Below are 22,124 nucleotides of genomic sequence, written 5' to 3' on the forward strand. Positions count from 1 at the left end.
CTTGCAAAGAACCCATTTCTGTACTAAGAGTAGGTTGATAACCCACAGCAGAAGGCATTCTGCCTAATAAAGCGGACTCTTCTTCATTTCTTTTTTTCTTTCGTTACTTCTTTCTCACTTTGTTTCTACCGAAATACATCTGACCCTTCTGTTTTATTATTTGAATCACATATGTCCAGTCCATTGACCTTCGCATGCTGATACAGGACCATAGAACTCAGTTGCTGTCTCTAGCCTCTTCCCAATTTGGTAACTTTTATTTTCTGGCTTTCTAATCTGGTTCTGCAGGTTAACTAGTTGGGTTTCTAGTTCTGCTAATAACTAAGACTAATAATCAGTGATCATGTTCTGTTTCCTGACTTTCTAATTGTGTGATCGACCACTAATTCCACATCCAGCCATTGGATGTTGATCAAACTTTGAGGTTTTGTCGGCATATCCACTGGTACATTCAACCAGAATTCTGTCCCCATCCAATTACCCTGTTGTGAGTTGCAGAACATAACTTAATTTTTGTTTGTCTTGCCCAGTGATCCTGGTTACCCTCGGTTTGGCTTGTCACCAGGAATTGGTGATTAGGATACCATCAGATTTGTCATCCTTGGTGTTTGCTTCCGGCTTGTTTCCTGCTCATTGAATTGGCTGATCAACCATGTACCTGATCAAATAAGTTCCTTATGTTAACAATGTGTATGAATGACCTGTAACTGTTCGGAGTTTACTGCTGATTTGTGCACTCTATGAGTGACATAAAGGTGATTTTGTTGCTACTGATAACTCCTCTCAATCTGAATCTCATTACAATAATGATGATGTTGCTACACATGAATACTAATCCAGATGTCATATTGTTTTGACTTTTGAATATTTTTTATCCTTTTCTAGGTTGTTGATTTTGGGGATAGTGGACCTGTTCGATGTTCTCGTTGCAAAGGGTACATAAATCCTTTCATGAAATTCATTGATCAAGGAAGGCGTTTCATTTGCAACTTATGTGGTAAGTAAAAGTGATTTTTGATTTTTGGGATATATATATTTTATTTATTTTTTAAATTATGTTCTACATTTTAAGAAGGCATATTAATCATTTCTATATAGACATGAGCTAGGAATTATTCAATTTTCTATTTAGGATGGGGATGCCATACTTTTATGTGATGGAGTTTTTTGCTTAATGTGTACAGTTATTTTTTGGAATTGGCTTTCAAGTAAATTTCACAATTTTGGATGGAATTTACTAATTTTGTGTGTGTGCACATTTGTTTTACATGAATCTTTCACATGGCATGGATATGGGTATGGGATGCATGCCCGATTCTCTGCACCTGGTTTGCACTCCTATTTTGTCAAGAAAAGAAAAAAAATTAGGTGGCAGACGAAGAAGAGAAGGAAGGGGGCAGCCCCTAAAAAAAAAAAAAAAAAAAGAAGAGAAAAAATGAATGAAGAGGAGGAAGGAGGAGAAAAAGAAGTGTGCCAGCTGTTGCCTGTCGCTGCTTCTTAGCCTTTCATCTTCAGCATTGAGAATGAGTGGTGATGTCACTTGCTGCCTCTCCATCAAGCGGGAGCCCTATGCCCCAAATCATGGGCTTTATGCCTGTGATCTCATTTTATAATTTATTGATTGAAATGGTAATAAGTTTTGTTATTTTGTGGTAAGTCCTTTTAAGGATGTATGATTTACAATGAAGTCAATGGGGGACTCGTTATTTATATTTAAACTTTAACAGTTATTCTTGAACCTCCAAAAAATTGCATTTCACAATGGAACCCATGGGGGCTTACAATACTTGTCAACATGCTACCCTTTTTTTTTTTAAAGTTAGTATCGACTGATACAGAACTGATATGGTACCAAAATGCTCCAATATGGGCCAATACGGTTTGATGCAGCTAAGATACACTTGAACACGCCTTCTTTAAACCTGCAAAATAGAAACTGTGAATGAGATATGAATCTGAGAGAAACTGAAGGCCTAGTAAACTTTTTCTTCAATATGAGTTGGAGGAAATCATCTAACATGAAAAATGACCTTGATCTTCACCATTTCACAAATTTTGGGGACACACCGACACAGTGCTCAAATTACGGACCAAAACATATTTGGCGAAAAGGGGTAAATTTGCAGGTCTCTCTCTCTCTTTTTTTTTTTTTTGGTGGTCGGATCTCTTTTTTTATCTACTGTTTTTTTCCTTTAATTTTTTGGTTATGCATCATTGGATTAGGTAAAAATGACTCAAATCCTTGCATTAAGCTTATTTATATAATACATTTACATATTGCATAATAATGTGTTAATTTGACAAGTACTAGAGAAAAGAAGTGCATAGTTTTCAAGGCGTTGCCTAGGCGTCATAAGGTTTCTTGGGGTGTAGGCGCCTTGAAATGGTATCGATGCAGGTTTGGCACTTATTTATGCTAAATATCATTTAAGTAAATGAAATTATTGATATATAAGCAAACACCCCCCTCTTTGAATACAATAAAAATAGTTTAAAATCAAATTCCGGAAGGATAAAAAGACAACCCTCCAATTCAAGACCAAAAACTGGATTTTTTATTGTCGTGGCGATTATCAACTTTCAATTGTTGGGGTTTTTCAATTGATGCGGCTTAATGTTGATTTTTGATGATTTAATGTAACTTATGATATAAGGTATATGTAGCATACTAAATAATGTTAGAACTGAGGAAAATAAAAATTAACACTTGGGCGCCTTGGTTGTCTAAGTGCTAAGGCACCCATCCACAGCCTTAGGTCGCCTTGACAACTATGGAGGAGAGTTTCAAGTAAATATGAGGACAAAAGATTTTATGATAAGTAGAAAGAATACAAAGTAGAGGATGAAGCTTGGCGCAACAGTATGGTTGCTCCATTACGACCTAGTGGTTGTGGGTTCGAGAAGCGAAACAGCCTCTCCGTGAAGCGGGGTAAGGCTATGTACAATATGACCTTCCCTAGACCTCTCAATGGCGGGAGTCTCGTGCACTCGATACACCTTTTTTTTTAGAACGAAGATGGAGTATATGGTTGGTAACTATGGTTGTACTAGGACAGGTAATGAAGTGGTGAAATTGATGAGAGGGAGATTCAATAACGTGTTAATTTTTGGTATCTAGGTTCATTCACAAATAAAGATGGTTATGTAGAGGATGGTGTTCCACAGAGAATTAAAATATGATCAATGAAGTGGATGGGTGAACCCAATGTGCTGTGTGATCGATGTATTCCTTTAAAATTTAAAAGGAAAATTTTATCGGACAATCATACGACCGACTATGATGTATAGTGCAGAATGTTGGGCATTTAAGAAGCATCATATGGTTAAACTCAGTGTAGTTGAGATGGATATGTGGCAAAATTAGGAAGGATAAAGTAATAAATGATCATATTAGAGCTGATTTGAGATTAGCTCCGATGCATGATAAACTATGAGAAATTCGTTTGAGTTGTCATGGCTATGTTCAATGGAAGCCTTTGTGATGCAGATCTGAAGACCTACATCCGTAGGAAGAAGGCCAACAAGAGTAACTAGCATGTGGCCTTACCTTGTTGATGCTTATTAATTTCATACTTAGTTTTTATTTCATGTTTTATGTCTTAGTTTAGTTCCAATTGAACCATGGTCCATGTTGATCCAATATCGGTTCAATTTAAGTGGTTAGAAGTTACTTTTACTTTTACTTTTTACTTTTACTTTTTACTTTTCTAAATGGGGGGATCAATTCACTTTTGTAAGTGATGATGGGTGAAGACTTTTCCACCTTTGGTAGTTGGGGGATGAAGACTTTTCCACCTTTGGTAGTTGGGGGATGACTTTTCCATTGTAACTTTAAGAGGTGAGGATTTTTCCACTTTTGGTAGTTGGTAGGTGAAGGCTCTTTCAACTTTAGTAGTTGGAAGGTGAATACTTTCCTACCCCAACTTTAATAAGTGAAGACTTTCTACTATTGTTAGTTGGAAGTTGGGTATGTAATGTTTTGTTGAGTTGGTCCTATAAATAGGGATCAATTGTAAGCATTCAAGGACAACTCAGAATTTAAAACAAAGTTTGCTTATGCAACTCTCTTCTTGTGTTTGATCAAGAATCTCTTGTGTTTGCTCAAGAAATCCCTTGTGTTTGATCAAGGTAAGTTGGTGTTTGATCCAGTCGATCCACCTTGCGGTGTGAAGCCCGGGTGTTATATTATTGTTTATTGTTCCATCTTTTTCATCTTTCAACAAGTTTTAGCAATATCCTATTCTCCATATCTAGAATTCCCTATTCTCTGAGAAAAGATCCTACCCTGGTACTGTTTTGAGCTTCCTCAATTTCAGTATTACATCACTTTGGATGCTCCAGTACAGAGGAGTGATTTGATTCAGATTGAAGGAGCTAAAAGAATTAGGGGCAAACATAAAATGACTCTAGGAGAAGTTGTGAGGAAAGACATGCATAGCTTAGGCCTATTATCTAGAATTGACCTACAGAGCTGGTTGGAGGGTAAGGATCCATGTAGTTGATCCCATTTAGTTGGGATAAAGCTGAATTGTTTATGTATAATAGGGTGTTTTATCCCCATTAAGTCGGGATAAGCACATCCATGTATTTCTTGACCGTTTTCATGCGTATCTTTAGGTATATTGTGTCTCTCCAATACGATACATCTCTTAAAATCACCCCTTTGATGCAGTACCCCACACTGGTACTTAAATCCTTGCAAGTACCTGAACTCCATTTGCGATCCACATACCTGAACTCATGTACCATTTCCCTCTCTCCCTGTTCTTTTTGAATGTTTGAATCCTTTTGGATTTTAAGTGTACTTATCAGTTCTTTTGGGGTTTCAAGTATGTGACATTTTCTGTTGGCTTGCAGGCTTTACTGATGAGACTCCTCGTGAGTACCACTGCAATTTGGGACCAGATGGTAGACGTAGAGATGCTGATGAGAGGCCTGAGTTATGTAGGGGAACTGTTGAATTTGTTGCAACAAAGGAATACTTGGTTAGTTAATTTATTTATTTATTTGATGTTTGTAAAGCCTATATTAATTGGCTTTCTTATTTGTTCTGTGTGGGTTACATTTGTTTTTTGTTGGAGGGAAGGGGATTTCCAAATTTGAAGTATAGGTCACATCCCATTCAGTTGTGCTGTGGCTCTATTGGGGCTTCTGAACTATTTTGATGATATGCGTATGTTCTGATGATGCCCATAACTTGAAGTTTGTAGTATGTTCTGTTGCAGAAAATGGTCATGTGTTCTCTTTTTATTTAGAACATCTCAGATGAGAAGGATATAGGATATTGCTTTTGTAAAGCTGCTTCTCTGTTGGATTTCCCTGTAGCAGTATATTTATAATCGAATGGTAAATACAATGAAGAAATTGTATAGCCATGTCAAATGGTAGACGGATATCCTTTGCTCAGTGCAGATAATAGGTGATATGATGGATGGGAGAATGGTGCTTAACTCTTGAAAGGTCATTTGGCAGTTTGTAATGTGGGCTTATGAATTGGACTTATGAATGATTACTCACTCATGGTGGGCCATGAGTTACTTGGGCTTTTTGACCGTGAATTAACTTGACTGTTTACTTATGGCCATCATAGAATTATTTTACTATGCTAGATCTTTCCGGTCTCGATTTGCTTAATTTGAGAGAATCAAACGCTTCTATTCTCATTGAAGATTTCGTAACTGGCTGTTGAATCTCATCTTTATTTGGGAGAGTTATATTATTGGACAGTGTTCGTTGTTTAGGTTATTGTTTCCCTGAGGTTATTCCTTTTGTTCTGTGTTTTCTTTGGGTTATGAGATGTTTGACTTTTTGCATGTTTCCATCTCATTTCAGGTCCGTGATCCAATGCCTGCTGTATTTTTCTTCCTTATCGATGTATCCATGAATGCTATACAGACTGGTGCAACTGCAGCTGCATGCAGCGCAATCAACCAAGTTATTGCCGACCTACCTGTAAGTCTATGTATACAGTATCTGTCAGGCTATGGCCTATGGGAATATTTGTAATATTGGGGTGTATGATGTATGTCTGCCCAAGTAATATTTGTGTCTGCCATTTTTTTTTTGGATGAATAAATAAATTCATTACCAAGAAGAGAAGAATAAACATTTGTCTGCCATTTTCATTGGGAATAGGTAATGCATTGATGCATTTGAATGGAATTTTATGAATCAAAAGAGAAGAAAGAATCTGATATCAATTTTTGGAAAGAAAAATTTATTTTGACCAATGGGAAGAGAAAATTTTCTATTTTCCATTATGATGCTCCTTTTATTTTTATTTTTTTCCATTTATTTGTAATGGATCTTGGGAAAAGTTCTGTTGCTAGGTCTGTGTTGAACCAGAACCGTTTTGCTTTAAGAAAACGTGTAAATTTGGGTGCTTCCCAGGTATTTTTCTATTAAACAAAACTAGATCCATTTTCCCTTCATAGAATGCAGTACAGTGGACCACTTACAGTATTAGTTCCCTATAATCTATTTTCAATTTAGAGAAAGAAAAATCAATTTTTCCATTAGTAATTGATTTCTTTTAGAAACATATGAAACCATGTTTGCAAGGATTCTTTCTCCTTTTGCAACTCAATTCTTTCTTTCAAAAAATTTGGGATTTTCTTTGAAATTTCCAGCTAAATTAAAAAGAGTTCTTGGAAGAGCTGTCTAATTAGTACTTTTTTCCTTTTTGTTATCAGAATATTGAAAGTTATACATATGAGTTTACTGGGGGGAGGGGTATTAGTGGGAAATTCATTCTTCACGCAGAAAGTTATGGTTTCATAAGATAAAACTTTGGGTGGCATGGCAATATTAGGGAGTACAATGAGGGCAAGAGGGTGGGCACAGGGATGAGTGACATGACTCATATTCCACATACTAATAGATGCATGTAAATTCAATCTACCATATTCTATTATTCTTTGAGGAGGGTCAGACTGTAGGAAGTCATGCATGAAAAGATGATCTCCGTCTTGTTGATTGATGCATTTTCCTGATTTCTTGCTGCAGGAAGGTCCTCGGACATTCGTGGGTATTGCAACATATGACTCGACAATTCACTTTTACAATTTGAAACGTGCATTACAGCAGGTAAATAGTCAGTAAAAATCTTGATGGTAACAAAACTTGTTGATTCTGCGTTTTTTGCATCTATTCTTGGTGAGGTTGTTGGCTGGCCAATGCATATATTGGACTTCCTCTGGGGGATAATCCAGGACCAGTTTCTTTTAAGACCCTCTAGTTGAGAAGTACTCTAATGGGTTGACCACACTTGTAACTTGTAAGAGGACAATGAGAAAATGTACTTTGTCTAGCGTTCCAGAGTTTTTCTTTTGATGGTCCCAACAATGAGATACGATGTGGGTGATGGGGACAGTTCGGTTTCGGGAATGTCTTTGATTTTTTGGAAGGGGGGGGGATGCCCCTTGAGAGATTTCCCTCGGCTGTACTCCATGCCAAACTTAACCCTTTGAACTGTGAGCATTATGTGGTTGTGGAGCCTGGTGGGTTGAGGAATGGTGATTAGGAATTTAGGGAAAAAGAAGTTTTAAGTGTCTAAATCTGTTGGAAAGTTTGCATGATGTGTTGGTGGCAATGTGGCTCAAGACCAACAGCACAAGAGGGCTGGTCTTTAAATTCCCATGGCTGGTTTACTTACAAATCAGTTTTTGTTGTTTTTTTTTTCCATTTTTTTCAAGGATCTGGGAAAACCATATGGCCCTTTCACTGAAGTTCTCTGGAAGACTCATCCCCCTTTCGAAATGACAAGTTTAGGCTAGGAGATCGCCCATCAAAAATCATGATGGCGGATACTTATCAGTTGAGGACAAGGTGTTGCCTCATTGCTTTTATTTGTATCATGTCTGAGGTCTGACGAGGATGGGGAATCCTCAATCATCTATTTCTTGAGTACTACTCTTCTTAAATGGTATGGTTTCATTTCTGAACTGTGTTCAATTTGGATTCAGCTTTTGCCAAAGACATAGTGGGCAGACATGGTTTCGGGTCTTCCAGCCTCTCGCTCCATTGGGCATTAGGAGAGGTTTGAATGGAGAGTGACACTGTTGGCTGTTTTGTGGAGTTTTTGGGAGCAGAGGAATGCCCATCTGGGCGATGGGTGATCCACTCTTAAAATGGTGTTTCATCTATTGTTCCTTACACAAAGTGGGAGAATCTCACACATTCTAGCATACCCAGGGATAGAAGAGAGGAATTATGGTCTCCTTCACTGGAGGTAATGGTGAACCAAATTTTATGGTGGTTCTTTGGGAAACCTGGGACCTTCCAGTGTAGTAGAAGCATTAGATCAAGTACAGTTAGTATTTGGGGGCATATTCTGGACCGATAAGCTTAGTGAATTCTTTAGGAGTAGAGTATTTTTCTTTTCAATTGCTTTGGAGTTTGCCATTAGAGAGAACTGTGACAACATCATAGTGGGAGGTGATTCAGCAACAATTATTGCTTTAATGTCTCTAATAAAGACTTCTCATGATGGTTTGCACATGTTTCAAATGCCATGATGGACCATTTAGCCAAGCAATGGGTTGATAGACAGACCTGGTTATCTGGGCTTTCCCTTCCTGAGTCAGATTAGTCTGTTTCTGTGCTCATATATATATATATATATATTGCTCTTTCTTTTGAGTATGGTTTTGGCCCTGGCCGCTTTCTGTGATTGTACTTCTGTTGTGATCTTATATCAATTTGTTGTTATATACAAAAAAAAAAAAAAAAAAAAAAAGGTACTTTGTTTATAAGTTGAAATCTGTATTATTTGTGCTCGATCTGCACATGATAGTAGGTAAAGTACTCTGGGGTACCTGATTGAAGACCCGGCGGTTAGACTGTCATTTATCCCAATCACCAGATATGCTCACATGACTTCTAAATGCTTTTTAACATGACTACTTTGCCTAGTCTAGACACTAGATAATTTTTCCAATTATTGAAAGCCTGAAGTCAGCATAAGCGGGATGCTGTCGTTGATTTCCAGCAGGGTGCATTTAGCACACGGTGGGGTGGGCATCCAGCTAGGGAATGGACTCAGGCTACTTGAGCAACTACGATGAGGAGATGCTTGATTGTCAGCAAAGTGTGAAGAAGATTGATGGTGAGATTCTGGCTGTCAAAGGGGTGGATTCTGGTATGTTAATGAAGAGAGGTGTTGGATCCAAGTAGTTTTTGTGCAAAGGAGAAAAAGAAGATAAGTAGGGCTAATTGTTACAGGTTCTCGATGCTACCTGCATGGAAGAAGAATGTTCACATGGAGAAAGCAATCTGCCAACTTTACCATACTGAATCTCCTGTAATGTGTTAACGAAGTAGGGAAAAAAAAGAGTGAAAAAAAAAAAAAACAATGTTACTGAAATGCAAACAGTAATAACAATGCACTTTTATTTTTCTTGAAATGACTGAGCATTGGACAAGGGGGTGACAATTTTTCTTCTTTTTTTTCTGAGAATGCCATTCTTTGTTGGATTGAAACAAAATATACTGAGACAATAACCACTTTTCTCTTCTATATGCAACACTTTGGCTGAGTCCTCCTGGGTATCCATTTAAGTATTAGAAAATTATTTTAATCTGGTTAGGTTGACCTTGGTCGTGTAGTGTGGTTCTCTTAAATGTTCTGGAACCCAGCTCAGCCCTGTGCTTAACTTTGTGACTTGAGTCAGGAGTTCAATACTTGGACCAAATGAAACTGCTCATTTCATTCAAAACCCACTTTGATTGAAGGAGTTAATGTTAAAGTAAATGTAATAAGGGTATTTAGGCTACTTTGTTATTAGCTTGTATTTTTTATTTTTTTTTTTACATTTTTTCCTCCCTAGGTTCTCTTACGTTAGTATGGGGGGTATTATTGTAATTCCATATGTTATAAGAAAGTTGGTAAATATCGTCAATTCTCTCCCCAAGTATTCCACGCACTCTCTTTTCTTCCTCTTCTCTCATCTTACTTTCTTTTGCTCACTTTTGTTTATTTGAACTGTTAATGTAATCTTCCACTAAAGACAAGATTTTGGTGATTAGGTCAATGGGTCGATTTGGAAATCCAGGATGTGCCTCAGAACTGGTTCCCTGTTAAACATGTGGACGAATTTGGCATTTGAAGGATTTCTGTTGTACTGTTGCTTTCTGTGAATAGGAATTGAGAATTAAGACACTGATATAGTCAAATTTTCCATTTGAGCTTCCTGTTTGAGTGCCTTTAACGATGCTAAAAGGGTTTTTTGATAAACAAGTTTCTGTCCTGCTGATTATTAGTTGAGGTAAGAACTGTAGGATATGGATTGGTGTGTATGCATGGAATTCTAAGTTTCTAACTGTACTTAATCATTAAGAAAATATTGAAACTTAAAAAGGGAAAATAAAACGTGTAATGAAATATTTTAACTAAAAGGGTAAAAGAAGTCTCTTAGTGTTTTGATGTTTGCATTTGTAGCCCTTGATGCTCATTGTTCCTGATGTCCAAGATGTCTACACTCCTCTCCAAACTGACGTCATTGTTCAAGTTTCTGAGGTCAGCATTACAAGCTGTTAATTTGTATGGTTAATTTATTTCTTAAGATGTATTTAGTTGGCATTTCTCTTTTAAGCCCAATCCATTGATTCAATTTAAAACTTTGTTCTGAGGATTTAGTGCCGTCAACATCTGGTGCAATTGCTGGAGAACATTCCAACCATGTTTCAAAGTAACAAAGTTGCTGATTCAGCATTTGGTGCTGCAATCAAGGTATAAATTATGTTGATTTTTCATTTAGATCTTTTTCCAGCCTTTGCTGTTGGGTGGCCCTTCTTTTCCTTTATTTATTTTATTTTTCATCCATGAAACTTTTATGTTATCGAAAAATATTTTTCTATTTAATATGACATAGCAAATCCATTCTTAGTGGAAAAATTGGTGAATCCCAGTTTTAGGTGGATTCCCGTTGATATAGCCATCTTTTGAACAAATTTGACTTCATTAAAGCTTGTGCAATGTCTGCATTTTGTGCTAAGTTGACTTAGTGAAGAACCCAAGTAGCTGCGACACTGAGGCTGTCAGTTGACTACAAAACACTCTGGGTTTTTTATTTGTTGCATGGATCTGCAGTGCACTTGCCAATCCCACTTTTTTCCCTTTGTATTTCAGGCTGCTTTTCTGGCAATGAAGACAACTGGAGGGAAACTTCTTGTATTTCAGTCAGGCAGGCATCATTCCTTATTTATCTGTTGCATCTTGGGGTCTCTTCCCTTCCCCCCCATGTAAAGGCTGGGTTTGTTTTGTTGTATATTCTCTCTTTCCTCTTCTTTGGTAATGAATTTATTATTTACCCAAAACAAATTGTTGTTTACTTGCTGGAACTGAGAAAATAAAAAAAGCATGTATTCTGCTTCTTTTTGTTATCTATATATCGATTATAGAGCACAGAGGAATGAACCAGTAATTCTTTTCTGATTCATGTGCCTATAACAATCCAATGTTGCAGTTTTATGCTGAGTCAGTTTCAGCAAACAGGTTCCATCTGGTTGCTAGCAAAGGGAAATGGTGGGGGGGGGTGAAATTAATTCAAAAATGGAAATTGAAACTTCTGCAATCATGATATTTCACCAAATGTGGTACTAAAGCTCTTCAATGGAATCTTATATTCCTATTCAAATCTAAGGAATCTGATTGAGAATTAAGTTTAATTACTAAATTTAGGTTGTTACCAGTTTTCTGAAACTCGACCTGGCCCTCGACTCAGTGAGCACCGTAGGTGGTGGGCTGCCGGTTCATCTGTCTGGGTTGAATAGGTCAACCCTGATGTAATACATAATTAAAAAAAAATAAATAAATAAAAAAAGATTAAAATAGATAAAAGGTCGGCAGCTTGAGGAAGATGAAGACCCATTTCTGATCTTTAAAACCCTTCGCAAAATAATACATGAACCATAGTTGTCATGGCACCTAGGCGAACCAAGGCAGTCGAGGGGGAAAGTTTTAAAGTGACACCAGCAAGGTGATGCCACCTAGGCGCCCAAGGAAATATAGATAGGAAATAATTTGTATACCAAAAACTGGAAAACCAAGATAATAAATTGATTATGATTTATAACGTTTATGCAAAATATTCTTGTTTTGCTCCCAGAAAGTAGGTTTTCTCTGAACACATGGTGTGACCTATGAGAAATTTTTGCTTCTGCTAAAGGGCTGTCGTGGACTTTGACGAGTTCTACTTCTATTGCTGTAGTAGGATCATAGTTTGAAATTTTGGTCAAATTTTAGATGAAATATTCGGTTTCGACACTTGTCGAAACAAAATGGCATCAGTGTTTTGATTTTTTTTCACCAAAATGGATCATATTTCGGTGCCATTTCAGCCACTACGTTAATCTGCTATTCCCTTTGAGAAGATCAAAGGTTCGCAATCTCCATAAAGCTGAATAGTGGGTTTGCCCATAAACAAATCAACCACAGCTGCCCAATTAGAAAACCCTGATTTTGATATTATCTTTTACTCCCAAACCGATCGTGATAATATCTCAAGTTTTTTATCCTCCCAAATGACACCAGAAAGTAGCGAATAGAACCCCCTTTCCACAAAGCCTGATGCACCTTTTGATTTGGCCTTACTTGTTGTTTCTTTGGGACTCTAAACTCCCTTGTATTAGTTAATTTTATATCCATAAAAGATATGTTCTTGTTGAGAAAGTTCTTACTTGTTTACTGAGAACATTCTGTATATTCAAGATCCTGTCATTTTATGGATTCATTACTGGTAACCCGTTTCTTCGTTGAATTCTCTACAATCTTGAACTTGAACTTGTATTGTTGTGTTAGTACACTACCGCTTTATTTATTTATTTTTTACATATCTGTTAATATATAAGATAATGTAGTTGATGAAGAAGCTAGCTCTGAATATATTTTCCCCCTTTTGCAATTCCTTGAATTTTGTCTTTTACTGGAATTTTTGGAGCCTTTTGTTTGATCTATGTGCCTGTTATCAAATTATTTCCTTAATTTGTTTTTTTGGTTCCTTTATTTATTTATTTATTTTTTGTATCATTTTGAAAGATATGTTTAATTAATTCATGTGGCTGAACTTTCTGATAATTGTGCGATATTTTTAACAGTACTGCCCTCAGTTGGCATCGGAGCTCTTTTTGCTCGGGAAGCTGAAGGAAGGACTAACATCTCTGCCGGGGAGAAGGTATTAATATCTCATTATCTATCCTCTTCTTTCTATTCTTGGGATGGATATGGTTGTGGGATTTGGCATCTGGAGCATTGCACTGAATTGGAAAATTATGCAGTCTAGGTTAGGGAAACAAGACAGTTATGATATGAGAAAGGATACTGAATTGTAGTTGCATAAATTCACCCTTTGCTTCCCTATAGTATTTTTGAGTCTGGCCTATGATGCATTTTTATTACTCACGATTTTCAATCTAAAGCACTGTGCACTGAAGCGCCAAAACATACGGTGAAAAAGAAAAAAGGTTAGTTGGCTTGACTTGTATGGATTGCCAATAGTCACAAGTCAGGACTTGAATATTACTCTTCAGAGTTGTGTTAAGGAAAGGGTCCTTGTTACTGTTCATTTATCGTAGAAAACACTTCCCTATTAACTTTATTGTTGTTTGTTGTAGTTATTTACTATTGTTTTTGTTGGTATAATCATCATAATGTAGAGCTAGAACTCAACAACCTAACCCCAGACAGGATCACAAATACAATTCAAATAGGTACTGATTTCAGACAACTTTAGTGTATGAATATGTAATATACAGTTGGCAACAGTAGGTTAGATCAACCTTATAAGCCCTAATAATATCTAACAATAATAGTGATTAGCCCCAGCCAAAGAGTACAATGAACAACAGCAGCAAAATCCCTATTGCAGACAGATAATAGGGCTCAATAACCTGAAATTAAACCACTTCAAGAACCACAGCTACAGTGGATGACTGGGGATGAATTTACCATCGAAGGGAGGCCTTGGTGGATGGAATCAACCCTCAAAAACCCAGATCAAATTGATGGATAAATCTGAATTTCTATCGATTCTTGATTTAAGGTTCAAAAGAGGAGATTTCTGGTATTTGGTAGACCTAGACCAGAGTTCAGAACAGGCTCAAACTCCCATCAAGTGGAGGTTCCTACGAGGGGATGTGATCCTCAAAATATGGGCCACTTCTGATTGTTGACTTGGGAGATTGAAGGCCTTGAAGATCTCATCAAGAAACCCTCTAAAACCAGTATCACAGGTATAGGAATCCTCCTCTAAACAGCCGCAGCAATCGGCAGCACCTTGATATTACTTGGTGGGAGTATTGGTGATGATCAGCAGTCCAAAAAGAGTTCTTGGTTAGCCTCAGTTTACCAGAAAATAAAGCTCAGAACAGGGAAGAAACATGTATTTGATCGGAAGATGGGGAAAAGGGATAGGAAACTGAGTCTAGGGCTTCTCACCCAAAAGTCTCTCGCCTCACTGCCTCTCACAGATTCTCTTTGCACAAAGCAAGCAAAATTTTCATGCATTAAATCGTTGGGAGACTCTAAGGTCCCCTTCACCCCCTGTATATAATATAGCAATAACTTTCCTAAAACAGAAATTTGAAGGTACATAAAAAGGGAAGAAACTAGAAGCCTCTTACAAGATTGAGGCTTGTTTCCTAAGCAAAACAAGGCCAAACATAAACTTGACTAAGTACATAAAAGACTGAAATAAAATAGGAAACAAAATAATCAAAGATAGCTTGTAGCCCAAGCTATTCCTAATCCCATGATTTGGCTTTGGGTGAGCCAAAAACACCCGGCCCAATAGGGTTGCCCAACCAAGGCTGGTTTGCCCTATGGTCTGGCCGCTTTAGGTGGCTTATGGACTAGTCCCTCTATGACTCTTGCAGCTGTGCTTGAGGCCCAAAATTTGAGCTACCTCAGTTCCCCCCATAGTTTTTAAGGCGGTAAGGCGACGGAGGCGTTTGAGGGTCTTTCGGAGCGCCTTAGCGAAATGGCGGGCATAAAGCATCGCCTTATTGACTAAAGCTTTCCTGTGTAATTTTTTTATAAAACCAATCTATTTGGCTCAAATCCTAGTTGAATCCTATTACTCATATGTTAAATAAATATTAAAGGTTCATATTCATACCAATGTAAGATATTCATTAAGAAAACAAATCAATAAAGTGAATAAACTAAGTTTATCTTCATCAATCATCAAGCATCAAGCATCAAGCATCAATCATCAATCATCAATCATCAATCATCATAACATATTAACATATAATATAAATACATAATTATGAAACAAAATTATAAATATAAAGAAAAGAAGGCAAAAAATACAAGTATTTATTATACTTACCTCTATGATGCCAAAATGAGTGCCTAAGCCCTAAGGTCATCCACTATATTTCTACTCCTGTCAAAGAAGAATAAAGCTCACCGCTGCCGGAGCAAAATGGTTGCCTGGATCAGTGGTTCTTCCTTGTTCCTTGATGCCTTCTCAAAGCCCTTTCTTAAAACCCTTGACAAAATCCAAACTCTGTTTGTGAATTGTGTTTTTGTTTTGTTTGGTTTGGTTATTTTTGGTCGAGTAAAGCTGATTCCATACATCTTAAGTGTTAACAAAACCATACACCTTCCAATAAAAATCTATATTTGGAATCTTCATCAAGTAATTTTAAAATGCGTTTAAAAAAAGAAAGAAAGAAAAAAAAAAAAACCATAAGATGCCACTTCACGTAAGGCGGAGCACTGCCTTACCATCTCTAGACCGCATTAGCGCCAACAAGCCTTACCAGCGCCTTAAAAACTATGGTTCCCCCCTCTGAAAATCGTTTGACTCTGACGGATGAAGGAATGCCATATGGTGCTCGTAGAGATCCGGGTTAAGATGCTTGAAATCGTTGGTATGGATCCACGTGCAGTCAATCTCAGGTCATCCCTTCCATTTGACATGGAAAGAGTAGCAGTCTTTGCCACCCTGCATCGTAGTAAACTTGTTGTCGAGGACATCTTCTATCTCTTCATCGACGGGGGCTGCAAATTGGGGAAACTGTAAAGCGTGCTTAGTGTCACCCTTGTTCGGATGATGTCCCACATATAGAGTAAGGTCAACGATGTTGAACCGTTGCTAATCTTTATTTATGGACTCTACTGTGTAAGCAGTGGGACAAAATGTGTTTCTGTATTTTAAACAGACCCATTTTGCGAGGATGCAACTTGTGATTGGACCCGGTGGGTGTCATTCTGTAGCTATACAAACCATAACCAAATCTCCCAGCTGAAATTCAATGAAATGACGATGTTGGTTAATGGGCCGCCTTGTACCCCATCATTGCTAATGGCAATGCGGCTACCGACATCAGTGTGAAGCTCCATGATGTATTAGAAACTCGTTTGCCTCAACACTTACTTGTACCTGAGGCCATAATGGTACCAAATCAACGGGTCTTTGATGTTGAAGACCTAGCATGATCTCAAAAGGTGTACGACTGGTTTTGCGATTGACAAAACTGTTGTACGCGAACTTGGCAATGTCAAGGATTGAGGGACATGTCTTCTCTTGATCATGAACAAGACAATAAAGAAGATTGCCGAGGCTTCGATTTACTACCTCCATCTGACCATTCGCCTGTGGGTGGAATGCCGAAGAGAATTTCAACTTTGTGTTCATCTTCATTCAAAGGGTCTTCCAAAAATAACTCATAAATTTCATGTCATGATCATACACTATGGATTCCAGCAGTCCATGTATGCTTACCACTTCTTTGAAAAATAGTTTGGCCTTATGGCTTGCCTTGAACGTCTTTTCAAATGGTATGAAATGGGCCATATTGTGAACCTGTCCACTACCACAAAGATAGAATCATGCCGATCTCATGTCAATGGTAAGCTGAAGAAAAAATCCATGCTGATGTGTAACCACGGTGCGTGTGGTACGGATAGAGGGGAGTATAAAACCACCCATGTTCTGCTTCTCTCCTTGGGCAAGTTGGCATGAGCAAAACCTCTGTATCACATGTTGAACATCACTCTGTATGCGTTGTCAATAAGACAAACCAACATCTTGTGATAGTGTCTTATCCTTGCCAAAGTGTCCACCCACGCCGCTTCCATGTAGCTCTTGAACAAGGTGCTGCCTGAAGGATGTGTTAGGAATGCACAGATGCGTTCTCAGTGCCTCCTTAATGCAAAATTTCATGAACTTTAGGCAAATCAGTATCAGATAAGTACTCATCTTTAATGTGGTCAAGACTGGTGCTATGGGTGGTGAAAGTATTTGATGTAAGCACTTTCTAACTCAATGCGACAGCCACTTGATTCTCCTTTCTAAAGTTATACTTTAAGACAACGATGAACTCTTGGAGAGAGGCAATCCGTTTGGCATTTCTGTTGCTTATCCACATCTGAGAGTGTAAATACTTGAGAGCCTCATGGTCTGAATAAAGTGTGGACTCCTTGTCGATGAGGTAGTCCCTCCAATGCTTGAGAATCTAGATCATGGCGTACTACTTGAAGGCGTAGGTGGAGCATTGCTTCTTAGCATCATTATTTTCACTATAGAATGCGATAGGGTGCGTCAAAACACCTCCAATCCCAACATGGGATGCATCAGTGGCCACTTTGAAGATACGATCAAAATTAGGCAAACGATCCGTCTTCTTCTGTTTGATCAAGGCAAGGGCATTAGTGGCAGCTGGGATCCATTGGAATTTTCCTTTTCTCTCCTTCATGCACTCAGTGATAGGTGCCATATTAGTGCTGAAATTCCTAATGGAACGCTGATAGAATGAGGCTACGCCTTCAAAACTTCTGACCTCGGTCATAGTTTTGGGTATGGGCCAATCTACCACACTCTTAATCTCTTTGTTGTCAGCTTTCACACCTTGTGAGTTGTAATGACACAATAAATCCAAGGAAAACCACCTTAGGTAGCATGAATGAATATTTCTTGGGGCTGATGACGAGTTTTTTAGCACACAACAGCATAGTTGTCACGGCATCAAATCGATCCAAGGCGGTGGAGGGATGGCTAATCGATTTGGCGATGAATCGCCCGTTATGGCGTTGCCATTGCGGTCGAATCGCCCATGTGTCATATTTTATTTTCTCTATTTTCTAAAGTTATTTAGTATGCTACTTTTTTATTTCCCCTATTTTCTAAAGTTATTTAGCATGTTACAAGCCTACAATATATACCCTGTAACATATAAAACCAACATTAAGCAACATCAAATCATCAAAAATCAACATAGCCCTATCAAAATCACTTTGTATTTTACAAAAAATCGACCGCTTAGTGAATTAGGTGTGACCTGGCGTCCATGGCGGGGCCATGGCGACGCCTATCAGCCAATGGCGACCGCCATATGTGAGTCACGTAAATCGTTGCACTACCATGAACTTCTTTTTCCGCCAGGACGCCAAATTGCTGCCTTGGCGACGCCTAGGTGACGCCGTGACAACTATGCACAACAGTCATCACACGCCTCAGATGGTACAAGTACTCGTCTTGTGCTCTGCTATATATGAGGATGTTGTCGAATTAAACCACTAAAACTTTGCCAATGAATGGTCAAAGCACTTGCGTCATGACCTGCATAAAAGTGCCAGAGCATTGGTAAAATCAAAGGGCATAACTTTCCACTCGTACAATCCATCATGCTCATCTTCGGGACAGATCACTTCAGATCAATTTTGGAGAAGAGGGTAGCACTGGTCAGCATGATAACATATTGTCAAGTCGAGGTCAACATAACCCAAAATGGATCAGTCTAATGCCCAGACATCCAAATAATGGCTTAACACATGCTTAACCAGGCCCAATTGGACTTAATTTCCTGCATCAGCAATCTTAATGGTTTCTCAGAATAATTTTGAGGGACTGGTAGGCCTCAGTGGACAGGATTTTAATTAAGTTCTGATCCATACCCTGACCGGTTAAGGTTTATGTGAAGATGTAATTATTCGATTGGATTAAGAACCAGTTTGTTTATCCTAAATCTGAATAATAATCTCATAGACATGGATATAGGTACATCTGTCCTGTTTAAGGTCCATCCTACTATTGGCACAGGTATATATTTCACATATGATTCCCTCTTTTAAATATTCTTATATTTGCATAGCCAAGATTTAGGTTTTATGTTTGTATGCTGTTTTTCTTTGCAGATCAGATATTGAAATATGCTCTACCAGATACTGTGTAGGTATACGTTGTAACTAGCATATAGAATTTTGACTTAAAAAATTTATAGGAATATGCAAACTAGTTGATGTCTAGTTGACCTAGTCAATTGATAAACTTCATAGCAAGGGCTTATCTTGGTGCTGACTTGGTATATATAAAATGCATAATTGCTTGACTAGTGGACAACTATTTGATACTTAAAATTACATTCTTGGGGATATGCTTATCCCCAAGGCACATAGCCTTGGCCTGCTATTAGAGCTTTTGTGTGCTAATATATTTTGGACGGATTTGGAGGGCTTTTCTTACAACTACTGTTGGGAAAATTGGAATTAATGAAGTCTCTCTCCTTCACTCTTGCCTCTTTTGCTTCTTGACTGATGAGATCACTATCCATTGATCTTAAAAAAACAAAAGCATAAGAGTTCTTTATTCCTGGTGCCTTAGTGCAATCGAAAAATGTGGGACGCAATCAAAAAATGTGGGACTTGCTTCTGCACTGCTGCACATATGCCAATTGCCAAATGGGTAGGGTTTCTGGATTGAAAACTACATTATCAGTGAGGGTGGGAAATACCTAAGATGAATCTGGAATTGGATTAGAATAATTCACTTAGATGGTCTTAGCTGCATAACGTCCTTGTATGATATAAGTGGTGGAATAAATTTGTTTCTTTGTTAACAAAATCTGAAAGGAAAGGTGGGTTGGAAGGTTTGCAGGTTGGGTCGAGATTTTCCATTCTGTGTTTTGGTGGGTTGTTTTTCTATCCCTTCCCCCCAACATCTCTGGACAGATTTTCCATGTTGACTATCGAAATTCTATTACTGTCTCTGGCTGTTCGGTTTAGAAGTTCAAGTTATTGTTACTGATGTATGAACGCCTCTTGTGCATACAAAATATTTGCTGAATTCTTATTGCCAAGTCATTGAATTTCAGGAGGCCCATAAAATGCTTCAACCAGCTGACAAGACTCTGAAGACAATGGCAATAGAATTTTCCGAGTATCAAGTGAGATTCTTTTATATATGCTTATCTTTTCCAACTGATATTTCACTTATTCTTTATCTGCATGATGATTGGCTCCTAATCATAGTTGTCAAGGTGACGGTGACACCTAGCTTTCTACGCTCCTTGATCGCTTTGGTCGCCTAGGCAAGCACCTTGGACGCCTTGGTCACCTTGTTGATGTTGCCTTGCATCTGGACCCCCTCCCAACCCCTTGGGTCACCTAGACACTTTAACAACTATGCTCCTAATGACTCCTAGTTGTGATATTGCAATTATATGTGAGGTGGATAATATTTTTTTCTAAAAGGAAACTGTTTGATGGGTCATGGGTCACCCTTATCCAGGTTTGCGTTGATGTCTTCATTACCACCCAGAGTTATGTAGATATTGCTTCCATCTCTGTTGTCCCAAAAACTACTGGAGGACAGGTACTTTCTTTTTTTACTTCGAATTTCCATAATATCCAGCATTTATTGAATAAATTTATGGAGCTGCTATTCCTATGTCTCAAAAAGAACAATAGATTGGTTCTTCTTAGGAGTTTTCTTACATGGTATCGGTAATGGTGCCAATGGTGATGTGTGCCTTTATCCAATTACTGCTGTTTTATGCTTGTGGGGAACCCTTTTACGGTACTTTATTCTAATGGCTCATGAGGGCAAAGATGAAATTTATCCGCACGGGATTTGGAACCTCCACTTTTTGACTGCTGAATCTTGTGTAATAGGGAAACTCCTATTTTTCATTTTATATTAGGGTAGTAAGAGACATCCTGAAAATGGAGTACAATGATGCCAAAAAGCAAAAGTCAAGGAAGCGAAAATCATGAATTCATAAATACATTGTGGAAAGATGAGTTTACTCAAGTTGCATCAATATTCTTTTTTCGGAAGCCTGAATTTCATTAGACATGGTAAAAATGCTTCGATGAGTCTTGTATTGTCAATGCATTTGGATGCCACAGGTCAGAAAACAAGATCTGATCCAGTGTGCACATCTGGTTCTTCAATAGTCTTGAATGAGAAGAGAACACTTCTCTAAGATTTTCTGAGTGAAGGAATAGAAATGTTCTTTACAATAACAGCTCTTCTATAACCCACTAGTGAGCACAGTCCTTGATATCTTCTAGTCTCAGCCGATAAAGAAAACTGAAATACCCCAACGTTACTTATAATAACGTGGGCTGAGGTTTAAAGGAAGAAGAACTGAATCTAATTCTGTCAGACCCATACCTTGTCATAGTTTGATCCAACTACGATTGGATCACACCCAAATCACATGATCTGCTACACACTGGAAAGGCTGTTGAATAACCTAATGACCTAATTAAGTTTTGACATGTTTTAGTAAATGTAAAACCTGGGTTAGAAGTATATCTATTGTTTTTTTCTTTCAATTTTTTTTTGCTTAAACTTTAAAAATGAAAAGGGCCAGCTCCAGATTATGTCTTGTTCATAGCCTAAATCCAACCACCTTTCTTCTTGAATTCCCTTGCACTCTTTAGCTACTTTTTTCCTGCATCGTGAACTTTTTTTTTTCCTCCTTTGCTTCATCTTTGAAAATGATTATTTTTATATTCAATCCTGAAGCTTTGTCCCAAACGAAGAGTTTGATGCAAGGGGAAGCAATGTGTTTGAATGGATCTCTTACATAAGTATTACGCCCTCATTTGATTCTCTTGTAACACAAGAGGCAAGCTTTTAAGATATTGTGTTTGAGACAGGGACCTATGAAACCTGTCTTGACCATTGACTGAAAGCATGTTTCGGTCAAAAGTTGCAGTTTCGACCAAGACACTGGGTTTTGACACTGCTCCTTGGGATATTGCCCAGTTACTTGATTTCTTCCTAACCTTTTGCATTCTTCTACCCATTCAACCCAAACATCATGGATTTGTGTGATTGGAGGTTGAAGATGGGTTTTCCCTAATAGGGGCTAGTGTACAGCAGCATTCA

General features: G+C 38.0%; 1 protein-coding gene across 1 annotated transcript in view; it reads left to right on the forward strand.

Annotated features, from left to right (window-relative positions):
• Window positions 1-20,747, forward strand: part of LOC122061620 (protein transport protein Sec24-like At4g32640) — a 34,061-nt gene extending 13,314 nt beyond the window's left edge. The window contains exons 6-15 of the mRNA XM_042625009.1: window positions 886-997; window positions 4,858-4,985; window positions 5,833-5,952; window positions 7,006-7,086; window positions 10,439-10,516; window positions 10,637-10,729; window positions 11,129-11,183; window positions 13,096-13,172; window positions 20,098-20,169; window positions 20,514-20,747. Coding sequence (XP_042480943.1) covers window positions 886-997; window positions 4,858-4,985; window positions 5,833-5,952; window positions 7,006-7,086; window positions 10,439-10,516; window positions 10,637-10,729; window positions 11,129-11,183; window positions 13,096-13,172; window positions 20,098-20,169; window positions 20,514-20,732 — 1,035 coding nt within the window. The 3' untranslated portion in view covers window positions 20,733-20,747. The remainder of the gene's footprint in view (window positions 1-885; window positions 998-4,857; window positions 4,986-5,832; window positions 5,953-7,005; window positions 7,087-10,438; window positions 10,517-10,636; window positions 10,730-11,128; window positions 11,184-13,095; window positions 13,173-20,097; window positions 20,170-20,513) is intronic.
• Window positions 20,748-22,124: the final 1,377 nt, after the last annotated feature.

Source organism: Macadamia integrifolia, chromosome 14 (assembly GCF_013358625.1).
Source record: "Macadamia integrifolia cultivar HAES 741 chromosome 14, SCU_Mint_v3, whole genome shotgun sequence".
Taxonomy (NCBI): domain Eukaryota; kingdom Viridiplantae; phylum Streptophyta; class Magnoliopsida; order Proteales; family Proteaceae; genus Macadamia; species Macadamia integrifolia.